The 14,387-nt window shown below is 43.0% G+C and overlaps 1 protein-coding gene across 1 annotated transcript; it reads right to left on the bottom strand.

Moving 5' to 3' along the window:
• Positions 1 to 5,970: 5,970 nt before the first annotated feature.
• LOC108434807 (ras-related protein Rab-33B) lies at positions 5,971 to 13,354 on the bottom strand. The gene is made up of 2 exons (XM_017710209.2): positions 13,012 to 13,354; positions 5,971 to 7,461 (listed from the first exon to the last, which is right to left on the bottom strand). Exons 1-2 carry the CDS (start codon positions 13,186 to 13,188, stop codon positions 6,997 to 6,999), a joined length of 642 nt encoding a protein of 213 aa, XP_017565698.1. The 5' UTR covers positions 13,189 to 13,354; the 3' UTR covers positions 5,971 to 6,996.
• Positions 13,355 to 14,387: the final 1,033 nt, after the last annotated feature.

Genomic DNA, 14,387 nt, shown 5'->3' with positions numbered 1-14,387 from the left:
AAACTGAAAAATGCCAAAAATGGAGATACAAGGTTTTCTTCTGACAGCAACGATATATTTTCTATATTCAGTGTTTGTCCTGCTTTTCTCTACATATGCACGTATTCAGATGAGGGGGAAACTTTTCACAGCTGATAATGGACAGTAGAGGCTACAAAAGCCTTGAATGAAACTCTGTTATGGTCACAGGCACCTTTTAAAGCATTTTCCATTATAAGTGATATTTTTTTAATCCCACAAACAGGGAAATTCCACCTCCACGCTTAACCCATCTGTGAAGTGAAACACCACATACACACTAGTGAATACACACACTAGGGGGCAGTGAGCACACTTGCCCGGCATGGACTGTCAGCGCTGGGGATCGAACCGGCAACCTTCCGGTCACTTCCACTGGTTCCCTAACCTCCAGCCCATGACTGCCACCTAGTAAATACTTTGACGTATAGTAAACATATAACAGTGTCTGAAACCATATAAGCAAGTGTCTTCTTCTTCTTCATCTTCTTCTTCTTCTTCTTTCGGCTGCTCCCTTTAGGGGTCGCCACAGCGGATCATCTGCCTCCATCTTGCCCTATCCATTGCCTCCTCTACTTTCACACCAACTATCTCCATGTCCACCTTCACTACATCCATAAACCTTCTCTGAGGTCTACCTCTTCTCCTTCTACCCGGCAGCTCCATCTCCAACATTCTTTGCCCAATATATCCACTATTCCTCCTCAACACATGTCCAAACCATCTCAACCTGGCCTCTCTGGCTTTATCTCCAAACTGCTCCACCTTCACTGTCCCTCTGATCTGCTCATTTCTAATCTTGTCCATCCTGGTCACTCCCAACTAAAATCTCAGCACCTTCATCTCCGCCACCTCCAGCTCAGCCTCCTGTCTTTTAAACAGAGCCACAGTCTCCAAACCGTCCATCATAGCAGGACGCACTACTGTCTTGTAAACCTATATAAGCAAGTCTATCTGAGATTATTAACAATTTGAAGCAGTTTGAGGTAAAAAGCCTGGTGGCTAAAAGCTTCCACTGCAAAACTGACGAAACTCTGGCTGATCAACTACATTTAGGCTAAGTGGGAAACTTTCTATTTTCTTCAGAACTATCACTTTAACAGTGCCTGAGAATGTGGTCTCTCTGAATTCTGCATAATTCAATTCATAAAGATGTAAATAAAATCAACCCAAATGATTTTTCTGTGAAATGCTCTGGTCTAGAGAAACTCATAGAGTCAGTATTATTCAAGGTAGTGGTGATGAGCATCAGACGTCCAAAGTGTTTAATGCCTCTAAAGAGTCCCTTCTAAAAGATCCTTACAGGAAGTAGTTACAAATGAGCAGCTTGATGTCTGAGATACTGTTCTTTGATTAGATTTTTCTATGAAGCATATTCTTACAAGCCATTCAAGGCTGAGAGGTACAGAGAAGTGCTGGGCATTGAATAGTAAAATAGTCTGCAAGACAAACATGTTTTTTAACCATGACTTCACCATTATGAACATTACAAACGTTGCTGGTTAAAGGTTTGTGAACCTTTCATCATTTGTAATATTCGAAGATTGTTATTTAACACATAAACAACAGATAAAGAGCACCTAATCAAACAAATAGCATAAAAAATATATAGTTTTTCATTCACTTTTTGAATTAAGTAATCTAACCTTAAAATTCTTTGCTGGAAAAAGTATGTACACCTTTGCTTTCAGAAACTGTGACCCAGTGATCATGGAATCACTTCAATCTTACTGATCCTTTAACTGACGATTAGCCATGCACACCAAATTTTGGCCCATTTCTTTTTATAGAGTTGCTCCGACTGTGTTCTGTTTCTAAGCTTTCTGGAATCAATGCCACACTTTAGGTTTTTTCTCAACATTTCTATTGGTCCAATTCCATCAAAACAGCCCCAAACTGCGATACTGCCACCACCATGTTTCACAGCTGTGTTTACATGCTTGAATGCAGTGTTCTAAGGCCTGTAGATCCTGGGGTTTTTACCGTGGGGTTCTTTGTGATCACCCAGAATATTCTATGCCTTGCTTGAAGTCATTTACACTATATTGCCAAAAGTATTCACTCACCCATCCAAATAATTGACTTCAAGTGTACCAATCACTTCCATGGCCACAGGTGTATAAAGCCGAGCCCCTAGGCCTGCAGACTGCTTCTACAGACATTAGTGAAAGAATGGGTCGCTCTCAGGAGCTCAGTGAATTCCAGCGTGGTACCGTGATCGGACGCCACCTGTGCAGCAAGTCCAGTCGTGAAATTTCCTCACTACTAAATATTCCACAGTCCACTGTCAGTGGGATTATAACAAAGTGGAAGTGATTGGGAACGACAACAACTCAGCCATGAAGTGGTCGGCCACGTTAAATGACAGAGCGGGGTCAGCGGATGCTGAGGGGCATAGTGAACAGAGGTCACCGACTTTCTGCAGAGTCAATCACTACAGACCTCCAAACTTCATGTGGCCTTCAGATCAGCTCAAGAACAGCGTAGAGAGCTTCATGGAATGGGTTTCCATGGCCGAGCAGCTGCATCCAAGCCTTACTTTACAAAGCGCAATGCAAAGCGTGGAATGCAGTGGAGTAAAGCGCCGCCACTGGACTCTAGAGCAGTGGAGACGTGTTCTCTGGAGTGACCAATCACGCTTCTCCATCTGGGAATCCAATGGACGAGTCGGGGTGTGGCGGTTACCAGGAGACGGCACTTGTCTGACTGCATTGTGCCGAGTGTAAAGTTTGGTGGAGGGGGGATCATGGTGTGGGAGTGTTTTTCAGGAGTTGGGCTCGCCTCTTAGTTCCAGTTAAAGGAACTCTTAATGCTTCAGCACCAAGAGATTTTGGACAATTTCATGCTCCCAACTTTGTGGGAACAGTTTGGGGACGGCCCCTTCCTGTTCAGAATCAGAATCAGAATCAAGCTTTATTGGCCAGGTCTGCTATGCATACAAGGAATTTGGTTTTGGTTACAGGAGCTCACAGTGCACAGTATCAGACAGACATTCACATATAGGGAATAATTCCAACATGACTGCGCACCAGTGCACAAAGCAGGTCCATAAAGACGTGGATGAGCAAGTTTGGTGTGGCCTGCACAGAGTCCTGACCTCAACCTGACGGAACACCTTTGGGATGAATTAGAGTGGACACTGTGAGCCAGGCCTTCTCATCCAACATCAGTGTCTGACCTCACAAATGTGCTTCTGGAAGAATGGTCAAAAATTCTCATAAACACACTCCTAACCCTTGTGGAAAGTCGTCCCAGAAGAGTTGAAGCTGTTATAGCTGCAAAGGGTGGGCCGACATCATATTAAACCCTATGGATTAAGAATGGGATGTGAAACAAGTTCATATGCGTGTGAAGCCACACGAGCAAATACTTTTGGAAATATGGTGTATGCTGGATGACCTCTCATGGGAAGGGTAACAAACTTTTGTAACTTCTTCCAGCCTATTGAGCGTTGGCAACTCATTTTCAGAAATCTCCTTTGATGAAGACGTGTCCTGCTCTAACCAGTGTATCTGGTAAAGACCAGACTCAGATTGCCATTTAACTGACTGAATCTCTCGCATTTTTCACCTACACCAAAAATCATTTTTGAAGTTCATGTACTTTTGCCAACAGGACGTATAAAGTTGGATCACTTTGTTCAATAAATGAAAAACCATAGAACTGTGTTATTGGTTTTTTTGTGTTCTCTTGGGTTCTATTGTTATGATTTCAATGGCTATTTATTTTTTAGGTCACATTCATGTAGAAGTTCACAAATCGATACACGGTTTCAAGCAGCACTGCATAAAAACTCATGTGTAGGTTCACTGGTTATTTTGGATAATAAATAAAATGACCATATTTCCTCCCCCTCAGTCCCAGTGCTAATCATCAGGCTTGTGGCAGGATGTAGAGCCACATCAGCTACTGCTCTCTTGCTCTATCTCTCTGCAGCAGCGTGTTGAATGTAGCACCAGGGTTCTGTGTGTGTGTGTGTGTGTGTGTGTATTCTTCAGTAAACTCTGGCACTCTAAGTTATGAGCTCTGAGCACGGGGGTGGAGCATTCAGTGGAAAAGACACATCCTTTGACCTCTTGTCCTTATATGCCCTCTTACCTCAACATGTGCGTGCCATACAGTGCAAACAGACTACAACAACATGCACACATGTTTATACAGGCCTACATGTGGCAGCCACGATGGTAAATACATCATACCAACTCCACAAAAGAACAAAACCAGAAAAAAAGTAGATTTGCTGTGTACTAAGCAGACCTGAGTGACAGATTTTCTGTATAACGATGGTCATAAGAACCAGGGGATGTGACAAGTATAACAAAAATACAGCCATTTTATTTACGATCCAAAAAGACCTGCATGTCTTCTCGGCTCTTCTATGTAATACTGACTTTGATAGAATAGCCATAAATCAGAAAAAAAGAGAGTGTGATTTGAGTACTACTTTGCATAAGAATGACCTGCATGTACCTCTCCACCATAAACGTATTTAAATATTGTGTTTTAGTCCAAAGCCTTGAGACCTATCATAAAACAGGTGTTTTGGGCACCGGGCCCAAAATTCACCAAATTTGTGACCACTTGTAACAGCTTTCTGAAGATGAGGCATTAAATTCTTCTGTCTGGGTTCTATTACAACCACTGTGAATCATTCGGACTCATTAAGTTTCTCTAGAATGGAGCATTCCACATCCAACCACTCTGACTTTGTTCACATCTTAATAATTTAATCCTGGAAAATTTTCACATAGAATCAATATTGATATTGACCTAATATTTCTTCTTGTTTTGGGGATTTGCAGAGCACTCTGGTGATCCATCCATTTTCTAAGCGGCTTCACCGTCAGGGTCGTGGGGGGGGAGCTGGAGCCTATCCCAGCAGTCATTGGGCGGAAGGCAGGATACACTCTGGACAGGTCGCCAGTCCATCGCAGGGCAGACAGACAGTCAGTCACTCACTCACACCTAGGGGCAATTTAGCATCTCCAATTGGCCTGACTGCATGTCTTTGGACTGTGGGAGGAAACCGGAGAACCCAGAGGAAACCCACGCAGACACGGGGAGAACATGCAGAGAGGACCCTGGTCACCCGGCCGGGGAATCGAACCCAGGCCCTACTTGCTGTGAGGCGACAGCGCTACCCACCACGCCACCGTGCCGCCTGAGCACTCTGGTGATAATGTGTAATTGCATGCACTGTGCCTCAGAACTCTTTCACAAGTGGATGAAAAGCGGAGAAAAATTCCCGTGTGATTAAGGGAATAATCTGACTGTAATGTTGCTCACGTGGGCCACCGAGTGTACTGATGAAGTAAGAATGTGGGCCTGACAACTTTTTTTTTTAACCACAATCAGTTTAATCAGCTAAAAGGATAAAAGGTAACTCACACAGGCTCCTCTATTAACACCGCAGGCTGAAGTGCACTAGTGAGTGAAGTGCTCAGACTGAAACAAATGCCTCAAAACTCAGTACTGGTGTTTGACTCTGCAGCAGGGCAGTGAGGCGAAACAAAGTACCAATTCGCTCAAAGAGTTTTTCATGGCTTAAATGTGGAAAGGTCTTGACTGGCCAGGTCACCTGACAAACTCTATTAAATATGCATTCCAGTTATTGAGGACAAGGTTGAGGGCAGAAAGCCCCTGAAACTCATCATGGCTGCATAGCAGGCCTTATAGAGAATCACCATCCATAAACTGCAAGAGATTTCCAGTAATTAGTAGCACTGAGGTTAAAGCTTCCCCTTTCAGATGAACAGACTCAAAACACATTGTTGCTTACTTACTTGGACTATATTTAGAATTAATTTTTCAAACACCTTTTAATGCATTTCAATGGCAATAATCAGTAAATCAGTGCATATCAGTTTCCTAAATTTACATGATCGATCTCTCACTCGCATACTAAGAGAAACTTTTGTTGAAGGGGGGAAAAAAAGAAAACAAACAGAAGAGTCAGCAATATCTAGATATTTTATTCCCAGGTCAACAGACTGAGACAAGAGACCGGTCAAGAGACTGAGCTAGCCTTCCAACACTTTGATTTAAAGTCATTGAGCGTCATGCCACGCATTCATTTCATACTCTGTTACAATTTGGGAAGCATACAGTAGTTTGGGCGCCCATGGTAGAACATGTTTCAGTGAAAACAAGTTTAATGCATCCTCTGCCGAACACACAGTACTGCATATTTACTGTTTATTTGCTGAATTTAACAAAAAAGAAAACACAGCTCAAATGCCGTTCAAAAGTCAGAGCACCTTGTTTTCCAGTTTGTTAAACTCACCAAACAAACAAATAAATAAATAAACAGTGCAGTCCAGTTTGCACAAAGAAAAATCCGTATCACATCCTGTTGAGGATGCATCAACTTATTTTCAAATGAATGAACAAAATGTGCAATTGGACCTGGGGTGTTCAAACTTTTGCACGAAACTGTACTTTTACTTAAGTGGGTGAAGTACAACAGAATAAAGCCAACTTCAGTCCATGAAGTTATTCACCATGCTGACAGCAGCAGCTGGACGAAGGTAAGGGGGAATTTTATGACTTTATGTGGTTGTACAGGCGTTCAGCTCCTTTGTTAAACAACAGTCTTTGTGGTGTGAAGTGTCAGGAACACTTCTGTAAAAACACACCGAATGTCTTCCCCTTCAGTCATAAAATTCCAAAGCTAGATCTTTCAGAGGTGACCACTTAAACAAAGGCTGCAGCATTCGTCCTCCTAAATGCTACTTCAGCTCTAACCCTAATGACATACATACCGTCCTATAGTCTTTCTGATGCCGTCTTAGTTATAGGAGGGAAACAGGTTGGACTGCATTTGCAGCTGAAAGCCTGGAAAGACCGATGCTCTAGAATTAGACTCCCTTCAGTAAATTAGTGACGGGGTCATTCATAGATCACAACCGTGATTTTCTGTGGATCTTGTGTGAGATTATGCCTGTGAGCTCACGTCTGTTTCATTTTTTTATGTTTCCGTCAGCAACCGCAAGCCCATTTCTCCTTGGCGTCTCTCTCCGCATTGGCTTTTGTGGGCAGCTTAAAGCTTCCAGCCACTGACGGGCCTTTCCTTCTCCACCCTCCCTGCCTCTTCAGCTGGTGGGCCAGACTCATGAAGATAGCATCCACCTGTGGTTTACTGTCCCCTTTCGCTGAGCACAGGTAGAAGGACATTCCATGGACATCAGCTAAACGCCTTGCCTGCTCTAAGGTCATGGAGGACCCTGAAGAAGTGGCCAGGTCAGCTTTGTTACAAACAAGAACTCTGGGTATGTCGTGTCCAAGCGAGTGCTGCCGACACTCTTCCATCCACATGGGCAGGTTGCGGAATGTAGCCACGTTGGTGACATCGTAGACGAAGACGATGGCGTGTACATCGCGGTAGTAGTGCTGTACCATGCTCTTGCGGAAACGCTCTTGACCTGCTGTGTCCCATAACTGCAACTATGGGGAGGGAGAGAGAGAGAGAGAGAGAGAGAGAGAGAGAGGGAGAGAGGGAGAGAGGGAGAGAGAGAGGGAGAGGGAGAGGGAGAGGGAGAGAGAGAGAGAGGGAGAGAGAGCGACAGAGAGAGTGAGAGAGGAGGAACTTGATTAGCTTGGACTGATAGTATTAACTCTCTAAATTCTATACAGTAAAAGTCAGAGAGCACTCTTTGTTGATTTTATCTCCAATCAAACCATCCATTAAGTAAGATATTCAATTTTCAGGAGATATTTCTGAGGATGATGGATACAAGATAATCTGCTTGCATATAGAAGAGGAGGAGTCCTGGTAGAGCACGAAACAGTCACCCTCAGATAAACAGCACTTAAATCAACCTTCATATTTCTGAGAAAATCAAGCTCCACTCTTGCTTCAGTTTTGTTTAGTTGTCAATGGTTCTGTGTAATTTTCTGTTAAATATTGACACTGAAAAATGAATAACTTGTACTTGACATTAAACTAAATAACTAAAAAGTGGCCTCTGGCTTTTGCACAGTGCTGTATACAAACTTGTGTCCATGGGAATCTTGGATTTTCTCTCAAATCCACTCACTGGCTTACGCTTCATCTTCCCTTTAGTTCCACTATATAGGTTTAAACTGTAGCACGTCTGCTGCTGCACAATTTATCAGCCTCTCTATACCCTTCATCACTTCACTGGTCTGGCTCTGACCACAAAAAACAGCTGCTGCCCAGAACTTATTTGGTTGGTGGACCTCAGCAAAGCAGTGACACTGACACATTAGCTGCGCTGGACTGTGGGCCACTGATAAGAGTGAATCAGGCACAGCAGTGTGGAATCAACCAATGTGATCCTGTAACAAATCTAGCCTGAAACTGCACGCATGCACAACAGCTTGTTGTAAACATGTGTTAATGCAATTTTATGCTTTGTGTAATGATGTCATTTCCTGAAGAAGAAGAAAAAAAAAGGCAAAAAAAGCTGCGTTTGCATCTTTGATTTCACAACTTGTGCATCTTTGGCTTCCCTGACTTCCCATAACAGAGCGATAAGGACAGTCTGTGTAGCTTATTTATTATTCGTTCATTTTCTCCTCTGAACTGCTACACAAGAGACACAATTTCTCCGCCACAGAGCTGCTCGAGCAGTTTCAGTTCAGAAAGAACGCAGTCTTTTCAGGATCTCTCTCTCTGCAAGAGCTGAAAAGTGGCACAATACCTTTTAAAAAGCTTTCGTCTCCTTCTCAGCTCAGCTCGAGCGCCCTATTATGTTGTGGGTGTTTCATGCAAGAGGCACGTGAGGGACATCTGTCACATAACACTGAGTTTGTGTGGCAAAACATCCGTTTCTCGAAAAATAAAGTACACTTTCAACGCAGCTTCGTTATCGTTAAGCATTTTATCTGCTGAAGCTGAAAAAAAAAAAAAAAAAGCTTTGCAGACAACTTCCATTTCCGTATGTGTATTTCCTCCTATGAGGTAGTGTTTGAGCATGTCTACTTCTAGTTTCTCATCTTTAGTGACGTGCTGCAATAATTCATTTCACAGCTTAGTAGTTAGAAAACAAGATATGACATCAGCACTGACCAATATTCAGGGCTCTTTATGGGTATCAGAAAAATGATACTGTGCCAACTCTGATGCCACAATATACAACACAAACATCCACAGCATGTCTGGCTGCAGTCCTACAAGGTACAATGTGTCTGTCATATTGTAAAAGCAAATGATGATTCTTAAAATACATCCTCAAGCTGATCACCTTTGACTTGAAAACTGGCGACATAACATCAGTGCTCCAAACAGAGACTCACGACCCACTCGCATGACCACCCGCACACTGTGGTCACAAGCTCAGTTCTGACTCCCTCTGGACAAAGAACAGCAGAATCACCTCAGGCGAATGTGTAGAATGAACTGTGTGAAAGAAAGGCAGACATTGTTCAAAACACTGCCGTTCTCTGGGGAAAGAAAGTTGAGTCTTTATCATTTTTGGGTACAAGGCAACGGATTCACGTCTGCAACAACAGACGGTTTTTCACAACAACGAAAGGATTCACATCCTCTTTTTGAAGGCCACAAAACCCCCACAAGAACAATATGGGATTCAATTCTGTTTCTTACTACACCTTTAAAAGTACACTGGAAAAGCCCTAAACAAACCCTGCAGTCTCTCTGGCATCTACGTTAAACAGCATCCAGGATTTGAGAGCATAATAACCATAATAAAGCCTCTCTGACTTCCCTCACCCAAGCTTCTGATATCTAGGCAAAGGAAAACCGTCAGGTCCGTTTGTGTAGTCTCCTGTACTAACTAGTTCCCGTTCAACCGTTCAGACTACTAAAGTGTCAAAGATTTGCACTGTTCGGAAATCAGAACATATCTGCTATAAATGTGCAAAGGATCCATTTCTTACTTTTCCCTTTTCTTCTTCTCATTTGGCTCATTTAGCACAAGCTTTTTGTTTCTGCGTTTAACTTCATTCAGTTGTGTTGGTTCAACTCCTGGAGTGCTTTACTGTTGCTGACACCCCCTTAGACTTCAGAGCTCACAACTTCACTGCTTCAGCATGTCATTTTCAACCAAACTGATTCTCAAAAGCGAAGAACCGCACCTACCACCTTTCAGTTCCTATGCCGAGTTTCACTGCAGTTCTGTAGGGAATGCAGTACTTGGAGTTTTTCTTCCACCTGATTTTTTTTATTAACATTTTAGTTGTTTTAGTAACTGCATTTGTTTCTCACACTCACTTCACTAAAGTAAAAAAATAAAACTTTTATTTTTGCCATACTTCTGCTGCTGCCACCACTTCAGGTTGAAATTTAGACCAAAATTAGTTGTTTTGAATATCTTACAAAAAAAACAAAAAAACGGCTGTAAACTTCAGTCTAAGCTAGTCTGATTTCATTCAGGCAACTTGTTAAAGGTGTTTTTTAGGCTCTTTAGTCTGAAGCACTGTCTGCATTTTCTGGTCATGTCACACCATCAGCCAGGCCATAAAAAACACATATCGCAACTCCATCTAACTTTACTGACCACAGGTGGACAGTACCTTGTTCATGTACAGTCCCTGAACTACAACTGTGACTGAACTGTACTTTCTGGGGTACTAAATCATAACACAGTCGTGGCCAAAAGTTTTGAGAGTGGCACAAATTTTGGTTTTCACAAAGTTTGCTGCCTGAGTTTGTTTTTTTAGAACCTTTTGTCAGGTGTTTATATGGTATAATGAAGTACAATTATAAGCGTTCCATACGTGTGTTAACTTTTTATTGACAAATACATCCAGTTTAAGCAAAGACTGAATATTTACAGTGTTGACCCTTCTTCTTTAAGGCTTCTGCAGTTCGCCTCGGCGTGCTGGATATCAGCTTCTGGGCAAAATCTTGAATGATGGCAACCCACACACACACACACACACACACACACACTAAGCCGCTTCTCCCTCAGGGTTGAGGGGAGGTGCTGGAGCCTATCCCAGCGGTCATCGGGCGGAAGGCAAGATACATGATGGCAACCCATTCTTGGAGTGCTTGGAGTTAATCCCAGTTTCTGGATTTTTGCTTGTCCACCCTTTTTTTGAGGATTGACCACAAGTTCTCAGTGGGATTGAGATCTGGGGAGTTTCCTGGCCATGGACCCAAAATTTCCATGTTTTGTTCACCGAGACACTTGGTTATCACTTTTGCCTTGTGATATGGTGCTCCATCATGCTGGAAAAAGCACTGTCCATCTCCAGATTGCTCCTGGATCGTTGGGAGAAGCTGCTCTTGGAGTCCTACAAGACTGGGTCACCACCAGTGCAGAGCTTGCTCAGGAATGGCAGAGGGCAGGTGCGAGGGCAGGTGCAAGGTCTGAATGCACAGTGAAACGAAAGCTTTTGGAGGATGGCTTGGCATCAAAAACGGCAGCAAAGAAGCCACTTCTCTCAAAGAAAAACATCAGGGACAGACTGACATTCTGCAGGACGTATAGAGATTGGACTGCAGAGGACTGGGGTAAAGTTATTCTCTCTGGTGAAGCCCCCTTCAGGCTGAAAAAATGATTGTCCGGAGAAGAAAAGGTGAGCGCTACCATGAGTCCTGTGTCATGCAGACGGTGAAGCATCCTGAGACCATTCATGTGTGGGGTTGCTTCTCATCCAGGGGAGTGGGTTTGCTCAAATTTTTGCCTAAGAACACTGCCATGAATAAGAAATGGCATCAAAACATCCTCCAAGAGCCTCTTCTCCCAATGACCCAGGAGCAATTTAGAGATGAACAATGCTTTTTCCAGCATGATGGAGCACCACGTCTCAAGGCAAAAGAAGCTTGGTGAACAAAACATTGAAATTTTTGATTCATGGCCAGGAAACGCCTCAATTCTCAATCCCGTTGAGAACCTGTGGTCAATCCTCAAAAAGAGGGAGGACAAACAAAAACCCAGAAACTGTGATAAACTCCAAGCACTGATTAGGCAAGAATGGGTTGCCATCATTCAAGATTTTGCCCAGAAGCTGATATCCAGCACACCGAGGCGAACTGCAGAAGCCTTAAAGAAGAAGGGTCAACACTGTAAATATTCAGTCTTTGCTTAAACTGGATGTATTTGTCAATAAAAAGTTAACACACGTATGGAACGCTTATAATTGTACTTCATTATACCATATAAACACCTGACAAAAGGTTCTAAAAAAAAACTGAGGCAGCAAACTTTGTGAAAACCAAAATTTGTGCCACTCTCAAAACTTCTGGCCACGACTGTACACTTGGTTTAACTCAAGTAAATGTGTTTTTTTGTCTCCTGATTTTTGTATGTGTTTAATTCTGCTGTACTGTTGCTCACACCTCCCACATCAGCACTTTATTTTAGAACTAATGGATCCAAAAAAGAAAAGAACCGAGATTAAAAACGTTTAGCTCTTAGGCTGATAGATAACGAATGCACCAAGAAGCTCCACTGCAGTTCCATAAGTTTTTATTTATTTTTCTTTTAGTAACACTTTTACTTGACTACCTGCTTTTAGGTGCCTAAAAATTATGGCTCTTCAAGTTTTCTTAAGTAAAGGGAATGGTTCTCTTTTTGAAAACGGTTCTATATGGCACAAAAAGGGTTCTTCTGTTGTTACAATGTCACCCTTGAACGCTTTTTGGTGCTTTGTAGAACCTGTTTCAAAAAGGTGCTATGTATAACAATACATCCTCCATCAGTCTGAAGAACCATTTCACCCTGCAAAGAACCATTCAAGCATAAGATGGTTCTACACGGAACTCGTGGTTCTATATGGAACCATTCCCCTTACTAAAGAGGTTTGAAGAACCACCTTGCTCAAGACGAGGTGAAGAAGCAGAGAAGTTGAGACTAAAATGAACTAAAACTCGACGAAAGCTTCAGTCTCAGGTGTCGCCCACCAGCCTTTCCTACATCCAGCAGGAGCCTGTGGAGATGTTTTGGTCCAGGTCTGCAGTCCAGAACCTGCAGTTGTGTGGCTCAGGTTCATCACTGGCATGAAAAGCTCTACAGCATGAGCTACTTCGCTTCTGAAACTCTACAAAACGTCAGACTTTACCTTCAGCTTCTCTCCTTCCACGTCCACCACTCTCTCCCGAAAGTCGACGCCGATGGTCGCCTCTGTTTTGCTGGGAAAGTTTCCAGTGCAGAAGCGGTAGGTTAAGCAGGTCTTCCCGACTCCTGAGTCTCCGAGCACGATGACCTTCACAGTGCGGCAGCTGGAGAACTCCATCATCTCCTCGGGAGAGCAGAACCCTGCCAAGCTACATGAGAGCAGCGCAGTCCCCGCTTCCCTCTGCCCACTGCCGCCAGGACGAGGGGACGGGCAGTAGTGAGGAGCGGAGAGGAAGCGCTGGCTGTCTGGTGACGTTTAGAGCCAGCCTGCTAACCCCACCGCTCAAACCCACAGGAGGGCAGTCTCTTCCACTGGACTTCCACATTAACAGACGCTCAGTGGGGACTGAACACGCGTTACAGCCAAAGGTTTCCATAAACGCCCTCAAACATGGAGTGTAGCTAATATTCTTATATATGCTCCTGTAACGCGATGCAAAACTACACAGTAGCTGCAGGACTAACCCACTCGTTTGGGTCAAGACGCCTAGCTGGATAAACGAAGGAGTGTGAAGAGCAGGAAATATAGAACTGTATTTTTCTGTCCAAAATGCGATTTAGAAGCATTTATTTCTGCCAAAAAGACAAAAACATCCTTTTTCCAGCTTGGATGCTGAAAGTCCATATGGAAAAAAAAATCCAAATGTATTCCTCAAATGTACTCCTTGCAATGTATGAAAATAACCAAAAATTCATTTGCTATATAATTAGAAAATGTATTTGTATTTGTTATTACGTTTTTTTTTTTTATTCGGATACAAGTACATAACCTGAATGAACGGCCCTGACTTCTGTGTTTTGCACTGAACTTTTACACAGTGCATCAATACCTAGAACACCGGGTAATGCTGTTAATTAAGACACTGGAATACAAATTCATTTCAAAAGGTTTGTACAACCCCAGTTCCGATGAAGTTGGATGCCATGGGCACTAACACATGGCATGAGATGCTGGCTTTTGAACTTTGCGCTGAAAACAATCCGAACAGTCCTTTTCCTCTTTGGCCCGGAGGACACGACGTCCATGATTTCCAAAAACAGTTTGAAGTGTGGACGCGTCAGACCACAGGACACTTTTCCACTCTGCATCAGTCCATCTCAGATGAGCTCGGGCCCAGAGAAGCCGGCGGCGTTTTGGAACATATTGCAGGCATCAAATTAAAATGTGTGAATATTTGCAAAAAAAACAAAGTTTATCCGTTTGAACATTAAATATCTTGTCTTTGTAGTGGATTCAATTGAATATAGATTGAAAAGGATTTGCAAATCCTCGTATTCTGTTTTTATTTATGTTTTACACAACGTCCCAACTTCATTGGA

This window comes from Pygocentrus nattereri, chromosome 5 (genome assembly GCF_015220715.1).
Source record: "Pygocentrus nattereri isolate fPygNat1 chromosome 5, fPygNat1.pri, whole genome shotgun sequence".
Classification (NCBI taxonomy): Eukaryota; Metazoa; Chordata; class Actinopteri; order Characiformes; family Serrasalmidae; genus Pygocentrus; species Pygocentrus nattereri.
Note: the sequence above shows the minus strand (reverse complement) of the source record. Positions and strands in the feature narration are given on the sequence as shown.

What these genes read in the sequence shown, in the direction of transcription:
- LOC108434807 (XM_017710209.2), bottom strand. Translation starts at nt 13,188, where the DNA reads ATGATGGAGTTCTCCAGCTGCCGCACTGTGAAGGTCATCGTGCTCGGA. An exon ending in TGGAAGGAGAGAAGCTGAAG is followed by an intron (nt 7,462 to 13,011) that starts GTAAAGTCTGAC and finishes CCCTCCCCATAG; the next exon opens with TTGCAGTTATGGGACACAGC.